This window comes from Martes martes, assembly GCF_963455335.1.
Source record: "Martes martes genome assembly, chromosome: 4".
NCBI lineage: Eukaryota > Metazoa > Chordata > Mammalia > Carnivora > Mustelidae > Martes > Martes martes.
The window spans coordinates 141392552-141416205 of NC_137891.1; the positions used below are offsets into that span (position 1 = coordinate 141392552).

Consider the following 23654-nt stretch of genomic DNA (forward strand, 5'->3'; position numbering starts at 1 on the left):
AAACAGAGTGCTTGTCTCCAACACAGAGATGAACCAGAGGGGAAGAGTGGGTGGCTGAAAAGTCATGGGACCCGGTGACATGGAGAGCTTTTCTTCTCCCAGTGTCCTGGGGAAGTAGCACATGCCTCGAGCCATTCTCTGGCCAGTTTGAGGGGGGGGGCGGGGGGGAGATGGTCAATGATCATTTTAATCCATCAGAGGGACAGCTTGCTCCTTGGTATATTTTTCCATATAACCTCAGAGTTCAAGGTATATTTCTGATATATTTTTTTAAAATTCTGATGATCTGTCTGAGAACTCAGTTAACACAGAAAAATACTTTCAGCAGTTGAGAAAAATGTATGCTGCTGTCCCATAGCCTTGTCCCTCCCATCTACCTGTACCCTTTGGGAAGTCTCTTGACCTCCCTCTTGAACAAGATGCCCTAGAATCTTTCCAGGAAAATAAGGAGTGTGATCCAGTGTAGTATGAAAAACACAGAATTCTAATCCAAGAATACTCATTTTAATCCACATCCCCTCTAGGGTGAGCCAAAAGTCGTCCCAGAGTCTGTTTCATTTTCTTCACCTATACAATGGAGATGCTCATCCCCATCCGGCTGCCTCGAGCTGGTTTGAGGATACAGGGGACGCAGGATGTCAAGTGCTTTCCAAGTGTATTGGACTGGAGGCAGGCAGCATTTCAGGGTGACACTCAACTCTGGCATCAACCGCAGTGTGGGTTAGGCAGGAATCTGCCCTGGTCTTTGAAGCACATCTCGACAGGCTGTGTCTGTGAAGGTCAGAGCTGCTTTGACATGTCTCACTGTTGGAGTTTCACCTCCCAGGACAGCCTCATTTGGCTAGGGCTTAAGGGAAGGTAAAGGGGATGAGGTCCCTATCGTCTTTTTGCTAAGCCTGCACACAGGAACCCAGATGCTCTCCCGGCTCCTTTTGACCACACCTACCCCAGGTACCGCCGTGGTGCTGGATTTGGAGAGCTTGGAGCCTCTGAGCACAAGCCTCCCACCTACCCCTGCTCCAGAGAGAGCTGTGGCTGCAGTGATTTGGCCCAGACTCTTCCCAGCGCTTGCCTGAGACACTCTGAGACTGTCCTCCTCCACAGCTGCCTTCTCCCTGGCTCCTGCACCTGCCCTCCTGAACTCACCGGTCCGTGCTGCAGTTAGAGACCTGCGCAAGGCTGGATCCTTATAGTAGGTATCTCCTTGCTTTTCTCTTGCTGCTGAAATAGGGTGCATTTTGGTCCTGGGGCATCAGCCTGGTTAGAGTGGCAGGAAGCCAGAGCTGCCAGTCTAGTCTGGATCTCACTGAGCATTGTATCATCTTCCTGCTCTGCCCCAGTAGACTTCCAGTGACTGACCAGGGTGGCCAGCCCTAGGACTGCTTGTGGAAGCTTTGGAAGCTTGGTGTGGTTGTGGGACCCCGGGAGGTGGGTGGAGGGGGAAGTTTCTAAAGCAGAGTCTGGAAGAAAGAGATGCACCCCTGCAGGGTTTCAAATCCTAAGGACAATTCCCATGTCTTCATTAGGAACAATTTTATTAATGAGCCGCCTGAGCTGTAGGGAGAGAGAAGGAAAAGCGTAATTAATTACGACCCCTCGGAGAAACTCCCAGAGTTGGGGCAGTTGCGGGAGGATGGTGTGTGCAGTTTCGGTGTCGTTAGCTGTGGCACTAGCTCTGGGAACTAACTTTCCAGTGAAGGATTTGAGCTTTCTTCCTCTTCCTGCAAGATCGGGTATCAGCTTATTGAGCACTGAATTCCTGCCTGACCCTACTCCCCTCTTCCCGGGAGTGAAAAGGAAGTCAGTATTTGCTTCTCCAGCAAGGTCACAGATCACCTGACCAAATCCTTTAACAGCTGGGAAGCCAGTGCTGCTGTGCTCAACTCTGGGAGCCGAGCAGTCAGCTCTGGTCCAGCAGCCAGCACCTCGCTCTCCGCAGGGAGTCGACTCCTCACGCTCCGGGCGATGGCAGGGGAGGATGCCAAGGCAAGGTAACGTGGCTACCGCTTGCCTCCTGACAGTTTTCCCTTTTCCACGAAGCTCCAGATGCCGCTGCTGCATTGCAGGCGAAAATGACAGACACTTGCCGAAAAATGTGAGAACGGAGTTAATGAGGTTGTGTTCATGTGTCATTTACTGCGAAGGAGTTATCTCTTTGTTTCCTGGGTCGGTGGAAAGTGAGTCGGCTGGAGAACTCCATAGGCAGAATATTTTTTAGGAGTGCAGCTCCCCTTCCCGGGTGCCTGGGCTCCAGCCCCTCTGGACGTTAAGCGGCATCACAGATGCCTCCTCCTTCTCGGCATGGGGGCATTTATACTGGGAGGCGTGGGGCCCTGGAATGGGGAAACAGGAAGCGCTCATCATTTTGGCAGGATCCGTAAGAGGTACGGGTAATTTTTTGCGGGGGGGGGGGGGTTCTTTTGGAAAGAGTGCTTTGTCTTTGCGAGTGGTCGTGCAGGGATTGACTGGGCTGCTGTTCCGTGCACTACCTTGCTAAATATTTGACTTTGTAAGGTTGAATTCTCCAAGAATTATCGTGGCAATACGGCCGTGCTTGGAGCCAAGCTTTCTTTTCAAGGAAATCCAAGGTGCTATTTATTTTGGCATGTGGCCTGTTCTAGGATGAAATACGGCGTTTTTATTATTGCAGAATAAAGAGAGGTTTGAAGAGACGAAAAGTACAGAACTAGGTTTCAGTTTCAGGACTAAGTAAAGGAAGGTTTCTTTGTATTTGAGGTTAGGAATGAGATTGTAAATGGCATCATAAAAGGAGTAACTGTGGAGAGGGAGAGGGTGTAGGTCTACACTGCAGGAGTTGGGCTGACTGGGGGAAATCCAGCTGTTCCTAATGTGGCCTGATAGTTACACATGGGCTTTCTGAGTAACTGCCTCTTTGGTGGATTTTTTTTTTTTTGTAATGATTTTATTTGTGTATTTGACAGACAGAGATCACAAGTGGGCAGAGAGGCAGGCAGAGAGAGGGAGGGAAGCAGGCTCCCCACTGAACAGAGAGCCTGATGGACCTAGGATCCTAGGACCCTGAGATCATGACCTGAGCTGAAGGCAGAGGCTTAACCCACTGAGCCACCCAGGCCCCCCTCTTTGGGGGATTCTGAACGGGCAGTCTCAGTCGCCATCCCTTCACTGCCCCTTTGCTTTGAGAGGTAGTGTGGAGGGATGAAGTCACGCAAACTGTCCTACCCCTAGTTAACTGGGTAACTCTGGATTGGCCACAGAGCCTCTTTGTGTCTTCAATGTCTCTTTTTGTAACTCGGAGATGCTCCTGTGAACTGAGTGTCTGCCACATGTTAGGATGTGGGGGTGTGGAGGTGGGGGATGAAGGGGACAGAGATGAGTCCGGCAGGAATTCTGACCTTCACAAGCTTACAGAGTAGGAGGGGAGAAGAGCTAGAGAGAGAAAGCTGTATTTACTTGGAACATCTAGAATATGATGAGCTAATGAGAGAGGCTGGGACTGAACTGGGCATTCTTTTTTTTTTTAATTTTTTATTTATTTGACAGACAGAGATCACAAGTAGGCAGAGAGGCAGGCAGAGAGAGAGGGAAGCAGGCTCCCTGCTGAGCAGAGAGCCCGATGCGGGACTTGATCCCAGGACCCTGAGATCATGACCTGAGCCGAAGGCAGAGGCTTAACCCACTGAGCCACCCAGGCGCCCCTGAAGTAGGCATTCTTGATCCTTAGATAGGTCATCGACAAATTAAAAATTACATAACAACACCAGGTATTGTAAGGTTCTGAATACCAAATACAACTTAACAGCACTGAGTAATGAACTGCTTTATGTCAAAATTTTTAGTACTTCAGAAGGTTGCAAAATTCCCTTTGAAAGAGGAATTCTGCCCCCAAAAGCTCATTTTCGTATTCTGTTGTATTGCAAAGTAGCATGTGTTGATGTGGCAATTTTTCTTCAATTCCACTCACCAAATCACATAAAAAAATACACCCTTAGCTCAATTCTAAGATGTCCACCCCCAGGGCCATAATTGTGGCCAAAGTGCAGGAGGAGGCTGGGGTGGGTTAGGCTGGCAGTGGCGGGATATGGGCAAGACAGTTCCCTCCTTCCCTGCCTGTGTCTAGACCTTTCCCGTGGAAGCTTGCTGTGCTCTCTTCTTCAGAGAGTTGGGTGTCAGCTCCATGTAATTTCTGTAACCTCAGAATGACTGATTTTAGTAATATTCAAGCAAGTCTAAGAGAACTATTAGAAATCTCCATGGAGTTCTTTTTTTTTTTTTTTAAGATTTTTTTATTTATTTGAGAGTCTGGGGCAGCAGCCGAGGGAGAGACTTCAAGCAGACTCCGCACTGAATGCAGAGCCTGATGCGGGACTCGAACCCACAACCCTGAGATCATGACCCAAGCTGAAACTAAGAGTCCACCGCTTAACCGACTGAACCATCCAGGTGCCCCTCTGTAGAGTTCTTTTCAGTGAAATTTGACCTAACATGTGTGGCATAATTATCTGACCCTAGGATCCAACATTAAGGGTTGAATCCTAACTCAAACCAAAGGCAGTAAGTGTGACTGAACTCTCCAAGGTGATGGTGAGTTTGTGTCAAAGATCCCTCTTGCACCCAGGTGGCCCCCTCTTGATTAGAAGGAGCCTGTGGCTTAGTGTGCCGTCTTGAAGCAGGTCACACACACCTTTTGCCAAGAGGCCTTACAAGAGAGTAGTTCTCCTTATCTGTCTGAGAAGGCATTTTGCACATACTTGTGACAGAAGCAGAGAAGCATCAAAGTCAAGAACACTTCCTGCTCCCCCTCCCTCACCCACCCCCGAGAGAGCTAGGGATCAGTCACAGCATCCGGGCTGGGCGGATGTTTACAGATCACTTCCCAGGACATGACTGGAGTCGGCTAGACTTGAGGGCAAATCCTGGTCTGACACCTGCTTGTGATGTAACTTTGGCAGGCCTGGAAACTCTGTCGGCCTCAGTCTCCCTATCTGAAAACTGGGGACAATAGTAATAATCTCCTTGCGGTTATGGTGAAGACTGCGTGGGAGAATTCGAGCATGTCAATTGCTCTGAACGCTGCCTGTTGCTCAGTAATGATACAGCATAGGAGGAGGAAGGGAGCAGAAGGGAGAGGAGAAACTATGATGATGGAGACAGGCTGAGGGGACGAGCTTAGGCTTTGTGTCCTCACCCTTCTTCTGCCAGCATCTGGGAGGCTCCCCCACTGACTGCAGACTGCTGACCTGCGGCATTTTCAGGCACAGTGTCCTCTGCCTGGGAACCCTCTCTTGCTTTTCTTTCTTTCTTTCTTTTTTTTTTAATTATCCTTATTTTTTAATGGAGATAATTGAGACATAATTGACATATAATATTGTATTGGTTTTAGGTGTGCAAAATAATGACTTGGTATTTGTATATATTGTGAAATGGCTTCCACGATAAGTCTGGTTAATATCTGTTCCCATAGTTATGAACTACGTGACACTATAGTTACATAGTTACAAACTATACAAACTATCCTTTCTTTTTTAGTTACAAACTATTTTTACGATGAGAACTTTTTAAAAATTCCCATCTAATTAACATACAGTATTATATTAGTTTCAGGTGTACCATATAGTGATTCAACAATTCTAAACATTACCAAGCACTCATCGTGGTAAGTGTGCTCTTACCCCCCTTTATCTATTTTGCCCATCCCCCCACCCATCTCCCCTCTGGCAACCATCTGTTTGTTCTCTATGGTTCAGAGTCTGTTTTTTGTCTCTTTTTTTTTTTCTTTGTTTGTTTGGTTTCTTAAATTCCACATATGAGGGAAATCATATGGTATTTGTCTTTCTCTGACTGACTTATATCACTTAGCATTATACCCTCTAGATCCAACCATGTTGTAAATGGCAAGATGTCATTCTTTTTGATGGCTGAGTGATATTCTCTCTCTCTCTCTCTCTCTCTCTATATATATATATATATATATATATACACCTCATGCTTATGTTGAAGACTTTTAAGATCTACTGTGTTAACAACTTTTAAATATCCAATACAGTATTATTGACTACAGTCGCCATGCTGTTCATTACATCCCTATGATTGGAAGTTTGTACCTTTTGATCACCATCCCCCATTTCACCCACCCCACAACACCCTGCCTCTGACAGCCACCAGTCTGTTCTCTGTATCTATGAAATTGGGTGTTTTTAGATTCTACAAACAAGTAAGATCATATGGTATTTGTCTTTCTCTGTCTGACTTATTTCACTTAGCATAGAGCTCTCAGGATCCATGCGTGTTGTCACAAATGGCCAAGATTTCCTTCTTTGCCATGGCTGAACAGTTTTTCATTGTACATATTTACCACACTTTCTTCACCCTTTCATCCACCACAGGACACTTAGGTGGTTTCAGAACCTTTTCTTTCTAGCAAGGGTGAACCTCCCTCGCCTCAGGTTAGAACCTTCCAGATCTCTCTACTTGTTGCCTCTTTAACAGCCACACTTGCCCTCCTTCTCCCCAACATCTCTCTACTCCAGCTCTGTGCTGTTTCCAAACTCAAGTACTTGTTGCCCCCAAAGTAACTGAGGTACTTCGTGTTGGCATTCTCTCTGCAAGGAGTGTCTCTGCACCTGGAAACCAGGCTGCCCTTCCAGGCTCCGTCACACCTGCAGAGGGAAAGGCCCCTTTGGCAGCTGCATGCAGTGTGGTTTGGAGCGCTCACAGAGAGAGGCTATGTGAAATTTTGCCAGGCAAACTTTAGAGCTCCTCTCGTTTGGTGGGCCACATACTTCTCAGCCCCCTTTCCCAGTTTACATATTTGTTCTCCTTTTCTCCATCCCCAGCTGTTGGAGACCACCCCTCATCCATCTCTTATTCCCAGCTCCCCCCAATCCTTCCCTTCTCCCCAGTATGCTTTTCTGGTCCGGAATTCATTGTCAGGCACACTGAAATTCCTGAAACAACCCTGCGTCCACTGCTGAGGTGTCAGATAACTCACTGTTATGATGTGTGTGGAGTTACAATCATAAAAAGACAATTTCCTGGGTGATTTATTATAATGGGGGCAGGTGCCAGGTTGTTTACCATCCGAAGAAAGAGTCCTGGGATTAGAACTTTGGGGAGAATTTATGATCAGACCTCAAGGCATCCTAATTCAGTCAGGACAGTCTTCTGCTTGAATAGTTCCTGATATCTTTGGAGCACCGAGCTTGAACTTGCCCTGCCCTACCCAAGGTTAGACATCACCTCTAAGTATCAGTGCCTCCTCGGTACTTGCAATGATCTCACGCCTGTTTTGAATCTGACTGGGATGTCACAGATCATTTATTGGTACTCTGATTCCAGTTCCTTCCCCCCAAATGGATTAGAATTCTTTCACCATGATGGAGGGGAGTAGATTACAGCTTTTGATGTTGTGGAAGGAGTACTGTGCTAGTTGGCAGAGCTCTGGAGCTGGCTCTACCCCCTTCACTAGAATGCTCAGAGGCCCTGCACAGACCAGTTAACCTCTAGCCTCAGTTTCTTCCATCTGCCAAGTGAGGGGACTGGGCCAAATACTTCCTTTGGTGTTGACCATCGCTAACATCCTTTGAAGACATGCCCAGGATTGGACATCTCTAGGAGGAATGCGGAGCTCCTGGGCAACCCTGAGAGGAAGACAGGGATGGGAGTTCTTTGGGATGACATTGCCTCCCTGTTTATGCTAATTGTCCTTCTTTCTTTCAGGGCTCTTCAGTGCGTTGCACAGACTTATCGGATGAAGAGGGCCTGAGAGACTGACAGTCTGCATTCCCTAAGATGGAGAAGACAGATGGTAGGCAGGCTGCTCTGTATAACCTGGTCTAAAGGGAGCACTTGGGTTGCAAAGGGATTGCTACCACAGATCCTAGAAACAGCCTAGGGGAGGCTCACAAGAGACATTTCCCACACAGATAGTGCCAGGAGACCCAAACTACGTATTTCAGGTATGAACAAGAGAAGTAGTAGCGGATACAAATGAAGCCTTATGGTTATGTCAGACTTCCGTAATCACTAGACAGTTTTCTCATCTTTTCCAAGCATCAGGAAGGGAGCAGGATGCTCTCACTCACTACTCTCATTTTAAGGATGAGGAACTTGAGGTCTGAGAGAGACACAATATGGTGAAAGAGCCTCCATGTATATCTGGGTGACTCTCCCTGTTATTTACTCCTCTGAGCCTCCGTCTCCTCATGTATCAGTTAGCTTTGCTGTGTAACAAACCACTCAAAACTGATTGACTTAAAGACATTTACTATTTCTGGAAAGATTCTGTGGGTTGTCTGGGCCATTTTTCTGGTCTGGGCCAGCCTGGCTGATATTTGCTGGGCCTCTTCATGAGTTTGTGGTCTTCTGGGTGACCTGGCTGGATGGTGTAGAATGGCCACACCTACACATCTGTTGACTGACTCCATGCCACCCAGGCACAGGTGGTGATTGGCCATGTGTTTCTCATCACCCAGCAGGTTAGCTGGAGTCTATTCCCACAGTAGCAGAAGGGTTCAAAGTTGTTGAGTAATAACTATCTAATGCAGCAACAAATGTTTTCACAAATATTCCCCTCATCCCCTGCCCAGGAAGCTTGCTGAAGTTCATAGACTAGACCCTGATCTCCTGACTTCCTCTTCTCCTTTTTTTTTTAATATTTTATTTTTAAGTAATCTCTACACCCAACATGGGGCTCAAACCCATAACCTTGACATCAAGAGTTGCATGCTTCACTGACTGTGGCAGCCAGGCACCCCACGCATCCACCCCTGCCCCAATCTCCTGACTTCTAGTGAAATACTCTTTCCAGATCACCAAATGTCACGGAAACAGTAGTGCCCATCATCCCCCTGAACCATATGACCCTTCATCAGCCCGGGACTCAGGGACCAGACAGCAGCCCCAGCCCTGCCCCTTCCTTCTTTCCAAATGTAGTCCCTGTATACTTTGAGAGTCTGCCTTTCTCCCCAGAGAGCTGCCTTTCCATGGAAGTGGTCCCACCGAACACCAGCTAATTCCTTTCATGCCCCAGGGGCCTGTCATTCCTGCCTGCCTCATTTGTCCCTGCTCAGCAACCTCAGCGCTGCTGTGCTCCTCCACGTGATTACCCACAACTAGCTCAAGAAAGGTACCCCTCCCTTCCGGCACCACTGCCTCACGAAATAAAGGCAGGAGAGAGAAAAGCTTCCATGGCTGTCTGGGCCTCTGAAGAGGCTCATTAAATTCCCCTTCCTTCTGGCTGTGTTTTTGGCCACTTTCTCTATAGTTTCTGTTTTTCCTATTTCCTTCAGAAACCAAGTGTAGGCTTTTGGATGTTTCTTTCTCGCATTAAATACCTCTGATTTGTTAGCTCACCTGCTGAATTTCACAGTCTCCCTCAAGGTAATCCCTGTGGCGTCTCCTTTCTTCCATTGGCCCCTTCTACTTCCCTTTCTTACATCTGTGTGTAAGTCTTAGGCTCATGACTGGGTTTGCAGGTCATTTCCAAGGGCCTAGTTGCCTGGTGTGCTTTCAGACCAAGACTCTGTAGGGAATCCTAGGTAGCTCTAAGCCTATGTTATCTTACTTTCTTCTTCTCACCTGACTCATTTTCCCAGTTCCTCCAGAATTACCTTATTGGATTCTTGAGGCTGTCATTCTTTTTTTTTTTTTTTTTTTTAAGATTTTATTTATTTATTTGATGGAGAGAAAGAGAGACAGCAAGAGGGAACACAGGCAGGGGGAGTGGGAGAGGGTGAAGCAGGCTTCCAGCAGAGCGGGGATCCAATGCGGGGCTCGATCCCAGGACCCTGGGATCATGACCTGAACCAAAGGCACACACTTAATGACTAAGCCATCCAGGCGCCCCAAGGCTGTCATTCTAACACAAGAGCTAATATTCCAGAGAACAAGCACACTCTCAGCGAATCCCCCCCCGCCCCACTCAGAACAAGCCCATCTTGCCTTTCTTGAGTACCTGTGCCATGTCCTCACTATCACATTCATGCTAACAACCACAACAATCCTGTCAGTTAGGTATTATCATCAGCATGCTACAAATGGAGAAACTGAGGCATAGGGAAATTCAATCATTTGCCCAGAATCACAGAAGTAGGAAATGAGAAAGCCAAGATTCAAATCCAGGCAGTGTGGCTATGTGTCTGTTTATCCGATCAGCAGCTCATTTTGAGCAGAAACAGTCCTTTTAATTAATTCTTGCCCTGGCCCAATGCCCGGAATTCTGAGCTCCTTCATACCTGTCACCAGGTAGAACTGAGAGGAGCGGAGCCAAATGTGAGCACAGGTCTGCTGACATACCGGATCAACTCCCTCATTCAAGGTCCAGCATTCCTTCTACACTGGGAGGAAGAGAAGGAACCCAGTGGTGGGTGGTAGGTGGAGCCTCTGTGTGTGCGTGTGTGTGTGTGTGTGTGTGTGTGTGTGTGTGAGAGAGAGAGAGAGAGAGAGAGAGGTACCCCATAGTACTAGCTTAGGAAAGCACCTCTGAAAACCATCATCCTGGATAGCGCTCCATCTCACAGACTCCTATGGTTTCCTTCAGTCTCCCTTGTGGAAGATTTTGCTTTTGAATCTGCTCTTTCTTATTTGATGCTATTCTTGTATTTGTGCTCTGGACCTGCTCCCAGAGGCCACTGGGTAAATCAGCCTCAACCGATTGGAGGCAATAAGCAGATAAATAATGCAGCTTCTCCTTCAGGAGAGTTCTTTGCTTTCGGGTCATAAATCTGCTCTCTACTTAACTTTAAACAAATATCTGCTCTCTGATTTGGCCTGTCCCTGTAATCCAGGAGGCTGTTGAGTCGACCAGGAGGCCTAAGAGGACAGCCGAGCGTGGCCTGGAAATTTAACAGAGAGCCATAGCTCTCAGTTATGGAAATTACCAGTGTGCCTCTTTGGGGGAAAGCAGGTTGGTGAAAAAAAAAATTGTGTGGGTGAATGGGAACTTATTTGGTGTTTTGGGGAGGCTTGAGAAATAGTCACTCATTACTGCCTGAAGTTCAGGTCCCTGGCACAGTACCAGTGGAACCCAATGAGGACAATCCCATGGGTTGTCCCCTGCTGAGGCGGTGGCATAACTGCCCACAGGCCCGGTGGCTTTATTGAGCATCGAGCCCAGTAGGCTTGACTGTGTCAGTGGACACAATGTCAGCCTGCAAGGGTCTGGTTGGCTTTGTTTAGTTCTTTGGCGATAACTGTACTTCTCTAAGCACAGAGGGCCACCTGACAGCACATGGCACTGACTAAAAGGAGGGATCTAATAGGCAAGAGAGAAGAAGAGCTCAGGCCTAGTGTGCGGCAGCACCTTTAGGGGAAAAGCAGACCCAAGAAGCTACCGCCCAGGTAGCACCATCATTTGCAGCTTTTCTTTAACTTGTCCCTTTCCCTTCATTGCCTTTAGCTTTTCCTACCTGGAGCATGTCAGCAAGCTCTCAGCTGGTCTCAGGGCCTTGGGTTTGTCCTTCTTCCAGTCCTGTGTGAGGACACTTTTTGTGACACCACCGATTACCTGGAAAGTAGAGTCAAGGCTTTGTTGGTGTGCATGCAAGCGGCCCATGACCTGGTTCTTGCTGACCTTTCCAACTATCTCCTCCTGTTTACCCTTCTCTACCACACTTGGAGCCTCCTTTGTCCCCGGCCACATCACCCATACTTACGGAACCCCAGAATACTGTGGGATTTCATACCCCTGTGCCTTTGCACATTCTCTGACACGCATCTAGAATCTATCCTGGCTATTTACTGCTGCATTACAAACACCCCAAAACTCAGTGGCTGAAAACAAGAATGTACGACTAACACAGCTTAGCTGCGTGGCTCTCACTTGAGTCCCTCCTGTCACTGAAATCAGATGAGGGCTGAGGCTGGAGCCATCTGAAGGCTCACGCCTGGCAGCTGGGCTAGGACGGCTGGACCAGCTCGGGCTGGCGAGGCAGCTCTCTCCCTCTTTCCCTATCACCTCTCTGTGGGACTGTTTGGCTTCCTCACAGTGCAGTCTCAGGAGGGTGGACCTCGTACATGGCATCTGACCTTCTACTGAGTGGAACTTACTGGCTTGTGACCTAGCCTTGCAATTCTCTCAGCATCATTTCTACCATATTATTGGTCAAAGAAGTCACAGGCCAGCTCAGATTCAAAGGGGTGGAGAAATAGACTCCGCCTCTCAGTGTAGGATTCCCTGGCCTGTATAGAGAGGGTGGGAAGTGATGGTGGCCATCTTGGGCATAAACAGTACAATGTCTTTCACCCTCTTGTTTGGGCAAATTCTTATTCGTTCATCTTATGCCCAGTCTTTTTTTTTTTTTTTTAAGATTTTATTTATTTATTTGACAGAGAGAGATCACAACTAGGCAGAGAGGCAGGCAGAGAGATGGGGGGAAGCAGGCTTCCCGCTGACCAGAGAGCCCGATACGGGGCTTGATCCCAGGACCCTGGGATCATGACCTGAGCTGAAGGCAGAGGCTTTAACCCACTGAGCCACCCAGGCGTCCCCATCTTATGCCCAGTCTTAAGTCACTTTGTGAAGTCACCCCTCTCCTCCCAAGGCCCAATTAACTTCCTAAAGAAATTGGGAAAATAAGTCAGGAAGGTTGTCTTTTGGGCACGTATCTGTTACGATCCTTGGCACACCATGTTGTACCTACTGGTGCTTCTCCTACTTGACCATACATTTTTTGAGGGCAGGGCTGTACCTGATTTATCTTTGTGTCCTTAGGATCTAGCTTAGCAATCAACACGTAGGTGCACAAAAAATAGTGGTTGAAGTAAGCAAACTGAATTACTACTATTTTGTAATTTTGCCCCCAGGGCTCATGACCCTTAGAACCAAGCAATCAGTCAAGTCACAGAGAATTTGTGGAGCCCCTACTGTGTGCCCGGGCAAATCAGCTTCCATCACGGGGCTTCGGTTCTCTGTATTTTGTGGTTCCACAAAGATAATAATTACAATACTGAGTGTACATTGGATTTTCATCATTGTTCAAAGCACTCTCTGTGTATAAATTAACCAGCTCTCACAAGAATCTCACCTTGCTGTTAGTACTGCCATTCTATAGATGATGAGACATACGGAAGCTAAGTAATCTCCCCAAGAACTGAAATACAGACCAGGCTTTTGAATGTGCATTCTTGATCTCTGTGCTGCCCACGAATGTGCTCTCCTGAGCTAAGCATTTTTGGGGCACGGTTAGCAGAATGTCACAGAGATAATAAGGAGGATTCCATGAGAACAGACTGTTTAACCTGAAGAAGAGGCTATGTGGAGAAAAGTCCTTATGGATTCAGTTGAAGGACTGACTTGTCCTCAGTGTTCTCTACGGCAGTCAAGAGAACCAATGGTGCCTTAGGGGTGATGGGGAACTTTCTCACCGCAATGTCCCCTGACAGTCTGGGCTGCCCTGAAAAGTCATGAGTCCCACCTCTTCTTGGAGGATGTAGGCCAGCGTCCCTTTGACATGGCCCATGTCCTTTACCACCTTTTATCCAGTCTTTGAAGAATGTGGTATTTCCTCACTTGACACGAGTTTTTGAAAGGTAAGTTCGTGGTAAGCACTCCGCAGCGTGGAAAAGAGCATGGGCTGCGTATGTCTCTGATCTTCACGTGCCTGAAGGCTCACCGGGATGAGGACACTTACATAATGTAGAAGGCAGAACTCCTTGTTATGTCTGGCTTCAGCAAGATTTCCTAGTATCCATCTGAATAATGCGAGGTTGGGTCTGAATGTTGAGGCAGTTGTGTACCTTATCCTTCCAAACCCTCAATGTTCATAATTGCCAATTAGAACCCCAATCTGACAGGTGCCTGGCCGCTTCAGTTCAGCAATTACATGACTCAAAACCAGAAAAACAGTACGAGACTATTTTATCTTGCTGGCCTGCCGGCAGATTCCGCAGCAATAACTGAGATGAATACTGCAAATTGGAAACTATTTCCTCTACCTATTTCCTTGCAGACATTGGCTAAGTACACATTGATTTAATAACCTGGATTCTCAGCATGGCCAGAACACTGTGAGCATCTTAGCTTAATTTAGACGCTGGGACATAGAGGAGAAGTCTCGCGTGAGAGCGTTAAGTCTACATCACACATATTAGGCCTCACCACCCATAATTCATATTAACATTGTGCTTCTTTTTTACATGTCTGCCAGCCAAAGACCTGCCCTCTCAGGGGGATGGAGAGAAGGGCCTTCCAAAGAGCCACCCCTACTCTGTGGAGACCCCGTATGGCTTTCATCTGGACCTGGACTTCCTCAAGTACGTGGATGACATTGAGAAGGGAAATACCATCAGAAGGATTCCTATCCACAGGAGGGCCAAGCAGGCCAAGTTCAGCACTTTGCCTCGAAACTTCAGCCTTCCCGACAGCAGGGCTCGCCCCCATGCTGCTCTTCCCCACCAAAACTGGTCCCCGGCGGTGCCAAGGAAGGTGTCACTGGGGACAGAGGAGCGAGCCCAGTCGCTGCCACCTGGTGAACACCCGCAAGCCTCCGCCAGCGGCAGTGAGGTGAGCTACCACAGGAAGGCCCTGCTGGCAGAGACTGCCAGACATTTGGAGGCTGCCTCTGCCACGGAGGCAGAGCCAGCCCCCGGGAGCGGACGGCCCCAGCTCCTGAGAGCATCCAGCATGCCAGCCACACTGCTACAGAACAGGGCATCAGAGGACTCGAGCCTAAACTCAGGGCCCCCCACACCTCCGGCCCTCCCTCCACTTCAGGGTGAAGGCAGCATCTGTGATGGCGCCTTTGGCCCTGCAGAGGCATTTACAGGTTTTCAGAGCTCTACTCCACGAGCAACAACCCAACCCAGAGTCAGAGAGTTTGGGGACCTGGTGCCAGGGATTCCAGAGCTGGTCCAGGAGGGCACCGAGCCTCCAGAGGACGAAGATGAAGAGGAGGCTCCAAATCACCTCTCTCTCCCAAGCCCTCCCTTCTCGTCCCAGGATGCACTTGTAGTTCTAGAGGATGAAGAAGACGAACACAAAACCAGAGAAGCGGAGGTGGTGGTCACCCCTGGCTCCCCGACACCCAGCCCCCCACCCCTGCCATCACCCATTCCTGAGAATGAGTTCTCCCTAGAAGAAATAGAGCTCAACATCAGCGAGATCCCACCCCCACCACCTGTGGAGATAGATGTGAGGAGCATTGGCGTCCGGGTCACAGAGGAAAGCCTGGGCCTCCCCGCGCTGGATCCCGGAAGCATCTCCAGCCTGAAGCAGCGGCTGTCTGCCCTCGAGGGTGAGCTGTCTGGAAGAACCGAGGAACTGGCCCAGGTCAGAGCTGCCCTCCAGCAGCAGGAGGAGGAAGTCAAGGCCAGAGGGCAGAGGATTCAAGAGCTAGAGCGCACTGTAGCTCGACTGGCAGAAGAGCTTAGCCACGAGAACACCAGAGACACTCAGGGCCAGACTGACGCCATGGTCAACACTGACCCCTTCCATGGACTCTTGACCAGGGAGTCGTGTGACAAGAGCATCGGGGTCAACCTTCTGGGCAGCACAGGCTCTGAAAGCTGGAGGGCTGGAGGAGAGGAGAATGGCCTCTCAGGGGGGCAGGCCAGCCACAAACGGGGGGATCGGAGCCCAGCAGAATTCGTGCCACCACCACAGCTGTCACTGCCGCAAGGACCCGAGGTGGTCCTCACCCCCTCTTCAGCCAGCTGCCTCTCCACTGAGCTGAGGATTGAAGAAGCAGGCTCTGAGCAGGAGGGAAGCCCGCAGGTGGGAGCCGAGGGTCTGGGCAGGGCGCCAGGAGGCTCTTCGTGGAGCAGCGACAGAAAGTCGCCCCCAGCAGGGCGAGAGGAGGCCAGGGAAGAGCTGCCAGGGAAGGAGCGCCCAGGGAGGCCACCAAGCTCGCCCACAGACGCCACTATTGGCCAGTACGTTAAGAAGATCCAGGAACTCCTGCAGGAGCAGTGGAGCTGCCTGGAACACGGGTACCCCGAGCTGGCCAGTGCCATCAAGCAGCCTGCCTCCAAGCTCAGCAGCATCCAGAGCCAGCTTCTGAGCTCCCTGAACCTGCTGCTGTCTGCCTACTCGGCCCACGCTCCACCCCAGAGGGAGCCCCCCGTCCCCCCTACCTCCCCGCCGATGGGTAAATACTGGTGCCCAGGACAGGGAGCCACTTCTCCTTTACCTGACGACTCAAAGGGAAAAAGGATTTGAATTGCATGCGTGTATTTTTCAAAAGGTTCACACACCTCCAGGAACCCAGTGGAAGAAACACAGTGGGGGGCTGTGTCCCTACCCTTGTCCTGGAAGGCTGGGATGGCAGGGCTGCCACAGACAGTGGGCACAGATAGCACAGGGCACAAAGAAACCAGCCAGGAAGGCACACGGGTGCTGAAATTCAGCCCACCACTCACTTGCCATGTCTGCAGCCCATGTCCACTTGGGGGGTGGGGCACCTGTCTCTGACTTGCGATGTGCAAAGGCAATGTCTAGGGCAAGAACGGCCCTGGCTGTGCGGGGTCCAAACCTTAGCCTCCCTTCGTTCTTTCCTGGGCTCCTTCCCGTGGTCCTCTCTGGTTCTTGCACATTAGACGTTGGCTCTAGCCTGGTTTTGGAGGAACATTATATTGAGCTCGGAAACAATTTACTGAATATTTTCTCTGTGTGTGTGTGTGTGTGTCTGTGTAAGAGAAACTGAGTGCTCCAAGACCCTTGGGCTGAGCAGCACTTCTCTTGTAACGGATCACACGCTCTTTTCTGTTGAGTAGAGTGGAACCCTATTCTGCTTTGCTCCACAAGCAGCGTGCAAGTCGGCTTCCTGCTGCAGATCACGAATGGGCTGGTTTTTTTGTTTTTTTTTTAATTTCGGTGCTAGTTCCAGTCTTGCCCGCTGGAAAATGCCCCCTGTACCTTTGAGCATAGCAAAAGAGACGCGCTGTGGTTCACGCGTCTGCCACGCCTACCCCACATCCCAGGGCACAAGTGGCACGTAAGCCAGGAAAGTACGCAGAGCGGCCCTCGGGCAGAGGTGGGCGTGGGAGCAGGAGCCTTGTGAAGTGGGTTCTGTGCCTGTTCTGCCTTTCTCCGAGCAAGTCTGAGCCTCAGATCACGGCTCTTCTGGAAGAGTGCTCCTGAACTCCACTCCGTCATCCACACACAGAGGGGCTTGTGAACTGGGATGGTTGGGCTGGTCTTGACCAGAAGGCGGGGCCTCCTCAAAGACCTTCACAACATTTGATTTACATTATCTAGTCTCCATCCCTTTCTGTCTCCTCCCATGCCTTCAGCCTGTCTCCCCTCCAAGTAAGAGTCTTGGGTTTGCTGCCTTTTGGGGCATCCCCACGATCATTCTAATCTGTGATGTTGTGTCTACCTAGAGATCTCCCCGTCGACCAGCCTTAAATCCATAATGAAAAAGAAAGACTATGGCTTCCGTGCAGGAGGTAATGGGACCAAAAAGAACCTTCAGTTTGTTGGGGTTAACGGTGGGTAAGCATCGCTCGTGAAGCCCAGACTGCCCCCCTCCACACTACCTATCCCACTCTTGTCCTTAGCACTCTCTTTTCCTAGGGGGAAGCATCTGGTTTTCATTTTTCTTCAAGGGAATTAAGAGCCCTTTAAAACTCCATCTTGGGTTTGCATGTGTTTGGCTCCTTGCCAGCTGTGGTGGTCTGTTGGATCCTGTGCTTTTAATGTCTTGGCTTTCATGTCCCTGGGGCCAGGATTCCAGGTGGCTTCTGGGAGTTTGGGGAGCACACGGGCCCTTTATGGAAGACATTTAATCTGAACCACAACACTGAAAGCAGGACAAACTCTTAATTTGTTGAACTTCAAATTTCATCCATTTAATTTTTTTTTCTTCGGTTTACTAACTTACTGCAAAGCAAACCAGCATTTTTTAGAATGAAGAAAAACAACCAATGTCTGTTGACTCAGAACACGAACCAAACCTTATATATTCTAGAGAGTAAACCATTGGCTTTAGAATATTTCCTAAATCAATCATGCAACATCTATTAAATGCCAACAAATATTTTAGGTGTCAGGGATAAAAAAGTCCAATAAATCATCGTCCCTGCCCACTGGGGAGGGTATGTGCTATGGTGAGTGCTGTGAATTGTGCAAGACTGATAATTCATAGACCTGTACCCCTGAAACAAACAATACATTATATGTTAATAAAATAAAAAATTAAAAAAAAAATCATGGTCCCTGCCTTTAGCTCATAGTTTGGACAGGGTAGAGATAAGACAAGAAATAAAGGGAGAAGAGTGATATGCTGAGACGAAGTCTAGTAAAAAAGGGAGAGTGGGCCCAAAGGAGGGGCACCAGGTCCAGCCAGTGGTGGGCCCAAGAGGTTGGAACACCTGCTAGTTTGGGTCAGACCAGAAGGGAGACACCACATTTAAACAAGAGTGACATCACTCTTGCAGGCTCTGTGAGGAAAACATCAGAAATAATGGCATGGGATGTTACAGGAGAACTGCTGTCCCCATTCCCACTAACGTCAGACTGTGAACCCGGGAGAAGCACGTCCTCTCTCTCCCCTGCTTACCCGCCCCCAGCAGTGCCTGCCCTGTGCCCAAACCTGGAAGTCCATCTCATAGCTGTTGCTGGCCCCATTGTCTACCATCAACCCCCACCTTTCTTCCCTAAAATGTGCCAAGTGGGGCCCATCGTGGGGCCCTTGCATTTGCTATCTGTCCTTCCATCTGTCTCCCCACCACCCTGAAAGTGCTCCTGTCCCAGATACTCTTCAGTATTTGTCACTTTAGTGCAGTGGTTCTCAACCTTGGCTGCACCTTGGAAACCCTGAGGGAACCTTAAAAATACCAATGCCTGAGTCTCCTCCCTGAAAACTCTGGCTTAATTAGTCTGTGGTGCTGTGTGGATATTGGGAATTTATACATCCTCAAGTGATTACAATGTGCAGCCAAAGTGAAAAACTTCTGCTCTAATTAATGTAGCCCCTCCTCCCATCACTCTGTTCCATGGTCCTTTATTATTTGATTCATTGTTCTTATCACTGTCTAATTGTGTACGTTTGTTTTCTGTTTTTCTCTATGAGAATATAAGCTCAACTAGGACAGGGACTTTAGAACAGTGTGTGGCACACAGTAGGTCCTCAATAAATTTCTGTTGACTGAATAGTCTTCCAGGTGAAGTTTTCGTGGAAGCAACTGTAAGACAAGAACTGCTTCGTAAATGTAATATGTCCCCCCTTCTCTTAGTCACCAAAGCCAAAGGTTGTTCCAAGCACAACAGAGGAAGAAACATCTGTGGTTTAAACAAGACAGGTTGTGAGCATGCCAAGGAGCAGGCTGGCTTTGCAAGTCCAGTGAGCATGGGGGCCTTACATAGGGGCCAGCATCCAGAGAAATGGCCTGAGGGGGTGCAGTGGAAGCTGTGGCCACTGGTCTCCCCTGGTCTCTGTGGCAGTGTTCAATGGGCCCAGAGTCTGAAGTCCTTATCTTAACTGCAGGACCCTCTATCAGGGGTCTCCTACTGACCAGCAGCAGAAGGATCAATAAATCTACCAGGACTTCCTCCATAGTCTGTAGTCGGTCCCCTCAGTGAAGTCACACATAATTGAACCTAAACATCGCTGCTTGGGAGGGCGGGCCGCAAGACAAGGGAGCTGATGCCCTCACTTTCGTTGTTGCAAGCAGTAGCTGAAACAGGCCACAGCCAGGAAGCTCAAGATGCTGGGTTCAGGCACCCTACTGTTCATGTTTCCTATGGAACACTGCTGGGAGGAGTCACAGAGGGGTCCTCCCATGTCAGGTGTGAGTCTGGCTAGAACAGGGGAGCAAAAGGGAAGCTTCACAATCACCCAGAGATGTGAAGATCTGTCCATCAGCTCTGAGAATTCAGGGTAGGGGTGGGGGATGTCTGCCTACGTCTGGGCCCCTGTCTAGACAACATCTTAGGATTCCAGAAGCAAATGCTTTTGGGAGAATCTCGGATGGCTTGTCTGGGTCATCCAAATGCATCAGCCAATTAGGACATGGGCTATTTGTGTATTCGCTGCAAAGAGCTTAATTATCTTTTCTCCCCAAATGGCCTCCAGTGTCAGAGCCACGGCTCTCCACCACATCCCTCTCTGATGTAAGGTTCCTGGAAGTCTCCTCGCCCAGGCCTGCAGATACAGAGAATGGAGGATGTGGTTAGCAAGCTGGGAATTATTACCTGAAGCCCACCTGGTTCTTATTTGTGTTGACCTGCACTGGGCAGGAAACACAGAATGAGTGACCTTTGTCTCCTTCTCCAGCTACGAGACCACCTCAAGCGAGGAGACCAGCGGCGAGGACAGCTCCCCAGAAGACTTGTCTGATAGTGAGGCTGAGAAGAAATGTGATGGCCCAGAACATAGGCGGGGCAAGGAGACCCACCCCACCTGCAAGCCTGGGCAGGGCCTCCCCGAGGGCAGCAGCACCACAGGCCAGGAAAGTGGGCCTGGGGAAGAACTCCCCCATCCCAAGGCTGAGAGGTGAGTCCCATGGGGATAGATGAGGATACCCGATCCTCTGGGAAAGAACAAGGGCACTTCTTCATCCTTTTATTCTATTATATTTGTTCATTTGTTCATTCATCTTTCTATCCATTCACCAGTCTTCCCTGAGTTTCTAATTGATGCCAGGCATAGACCTAAGTTCCGCCTTGGTGGGATATAATGTCACAGAAAAGAGCTCTACATGTAAAGCTAACATCGTCCCAGCCCTGGAAATGGGAAGGACTTTACATGCACTGTAATCCTTTTAATTATCCTGCAAAGTAGAAATTACTATAATCCCCACTTTACAGATGTGGAAAAGAGGCTTAGAGAAGTTAAGGGACACAGCCGAGTGGGGCTTCTGACCCAGGTCTTGTCTGACTCTCACCCACATGCTTATCTGCCTCTCCTGTTGGCCGTGCTGACACAACTCCATCTTTTAAAGAGATGCGAGGTCATGTCACGTGACGAAAAGAAGCACCGTCTTTGAGGCTGGACATACTTGGGTTCAAATCCCATGCCTGCCACTATACTTGCCTCAGCTTCCTCATCTGTAATAGGTGGGTAACAGCCACCTGATAGGTTTGATCCGGGGACTGGATGAGAAGAAGTATGTAAAATGCCTAACACAGTGCCTGCCACAGAGCAGGCTCTTGAGAAATAGTAGAGGGGCGCCTGGGCGGCTCAGTCAGTCAAGCGTCTGCTTCCTGACCGCAGCTTAGGTCTTGATCTCAGGGTCATGAGTTCAAGCGCCACACTGGGTGCCATGCTGGGCATGAAGCCTACTTTAAAAAAAAGAAAGAAAGAAAAAAGTGGTAGGAATAAGGATACTAAGTCCCATTACCAACATCACCCCCTCAGCCGAGCAGCCAGAGCAGTGACAAGCAGTGGATGCAGGCTGACTGGTAAGCAGGTCCACAGGGCTTCTCAACATGGTGGCACTATAGAGACATGCTGAGGCAGAGCTTCCTGGCCGACCAGTGCCATTAAGTCCACCCCGGGATAGTCCTGTCTGCGCTTCCACTAACCCAGGAAGAGTGCTCAGCACTGAGAGCATCCCAGCTTCACTGAGTTTCATTGTTATTGACTCTGTGAGCATTGATGGTATCCTTAATGGAAGAACAACCTGAAAAAAATTGCTGGTAGGGATGGGGTTCTCTGGATTTTTCAAGTCACTTAGGCAGAAAATAGTTTACCCAAAGTCAGGAAGACAGCCCTCTCTTCTCCCAGTGTGTTAGGAATTGCTGTCAGTCTCACGGCCCCCAGAATGCTTTGGTGATCTGCTCCCGCCTCCTGAAAACAGCAGGATAAAAAGGGCAATGTGCTTGACTCACTCCTCAGCAGGGTTCAGAGGCCAAGCCTCACTGACAGGAGGCTGAAATCAGAGGGATGCGCCTTGCCTGGGAAGTGGCCCAGTGAGGGTGTTTCAGCTGCTGAGAAGCAAAGTCAAGCTAGGGGATTACTTTCTTTTATATTAATATGAAGACTGATTATATATACATATATTTTTTTTCTTTAGATATAAACCTTCAGAAGAATTCCTCAATGCATGCCGGGCATTGAGCCAACATCTGCCAGAAACTGGGGCCACCAACGACCAACTCTTGGTACTGTGATTTTTCATTGTCATGGAAGGATGTCCCTCCGTTTAAGCTCTTAGTTCCAACTGGGTGACTTTGGTCCCTTGCCTGAGGCAGCAGTGTGCGTGTGCACAGAATCCCTTTCCCCCAGGGTGCCCTCCTTTGCCCAAACTCTGCTGTCAGTGTGAGGATAATGATGCCAGGAGACAGGACCGGATGCATACGCATCAGGGAGTAGCCTGGTGCTCTGAGGCCCCGCGGAACATTCCCAGGCATTGCACTTGAACATCCAGCATAAAACTGTGTGGCTTCAAAACCAAACCAACCCTTGTATGGCTTGGGCTCAAAATCGCCTCATGATTGGGGACAACTGTGGTAGGAGTGAAGAGCACATGGAATGGGAACCGGGGGTTCAGTCCCAGGACAGCTGTTGGTGAGATACTGAGCAAGTCATTTCATGGCTCAGAGCTCGTGTCCTCATTAATAAAATGAAGGTGGGTGGTGGGCAGCATGTCTTCATTACCCTCAAGCCCCAGTATTTAATTCTGTAGTCTTTAATGATTTATTTTTTTAAGATTTTATTCATTTATTTGTCAGAGAGAGAGAGATACAAAGAGAGAGAGCACAAGCAGGGGGAACAACAGGCAGAGGGAGAAGCAGTCTCCCCACTAAGCAAGCAGCCCAATGCAGGACTTGATCCCAGGACTCTGAGATCATGATCTGAGCCGAAGGGAGATGCTTAACTGACTGAGCCACCCACGCGTCCCTTTATTGTGTTTCTTGACATGAACCTATGGGTCAAGAGACCAAAAGCAAAAAAAGAAAAAAAAAATTTGCTTGCTCCTTAACACCTTCATGGCCCACAGGGAATTAAACATGTAGCCATTAGGTTTTACTTTTATTCAAGAAATTCTGGCACCAAAAAAAAAAAAAAAAAAAGAAATTCTGGCACAGACACATATTCCCAAGTCAGGAGAGCCAACTGGTAGGCCCTGACATATAACAGCCTGTAAGCATTTTTTTTTTTTTTTTTAAATTTGACAGAGACCACAAGCAAGGAGAGAGGCAGGCAGAGAGAGAGGAAGGGAAGCAGGCTCCCTGCTGAGCAGAAAGCCCCACGCGGGACTCGATCCCAGGACCCTGAGATCCTGACCCGAGCCAAAGGCAGAGGCTTTAACCCACTGAGCCACCCAGGCGCCCCAGCCTGTAAGCATTTTTAAAGCCCATTTTGTTCTCCTTCACAGAAGGGCCTTAGGGGTAAAAAAACGATTGATTCAGCCCAACCCATTTTCATTATTTTATCTTAGCTGATTTTGCAAACAACAGTCACCAGATTGTTTAAAAAAACAAACAACAGGGGCGCCTGGATGGCTCAGTGGGTTAAAGCCTCTGCCTTCGGTTCAGGTCATGATCCCAGGGTCCTGGGATCGAGCCCCGCATCGGGCTCTCTGCTCAGCGGGGAGCCTGCTTCCCCCTCTCTCTCTCTGCCGGCCTCTCTGCCTACTTGTAATCTCTCTCTCTCTCTGTCAAATAAATAAATAAAATCTTTAAAAAAAAAAAAAAAACAACAACAATAAAACAGGATGTGATGCGAATGTTGATTGAAACTCCTGTTACTTAATCTTAAATGAATTACAGATCTAAGCTGTATGTTCCTTAA

At 48.9% G+C, this 23654-nt stretch overlaps 1 protein-coding gene across 1 annotated transcript in view; it reads left to right on the forward strand.

Moving 5' to 3' along the window:
- Positions 1–7770: 7770 nt before the first annotated feature.
- KANK4 (KN motif and ankyrin repeat domains 4) overlaps positions 7771–23654 on the forward strand; it is a gene marked incomplete at both ends in the record, with an annotated part of 30884 nt that continues 15000 nt past the window's right edge. Inside the window, 5 exons of the mRNA XM_080801319.1 lie at positions 7771–7786; positions 14127–16064; positions 17299–17410; positions 20193–20411; positions 21934–22021. Of these exons, the coding sequence (XP_080657445.1) occupies positions 7771–7786; positions 14127–16064; positions 17299–17410; positions 20193–20411; positions 21934–22021 (2373 nt within the window). The remainder of the gene's footprint in view (positions 7787–14126; positions 16065–17298; positions 17411–20192; positions 20412–21933; positions 22022–23654) is intronic.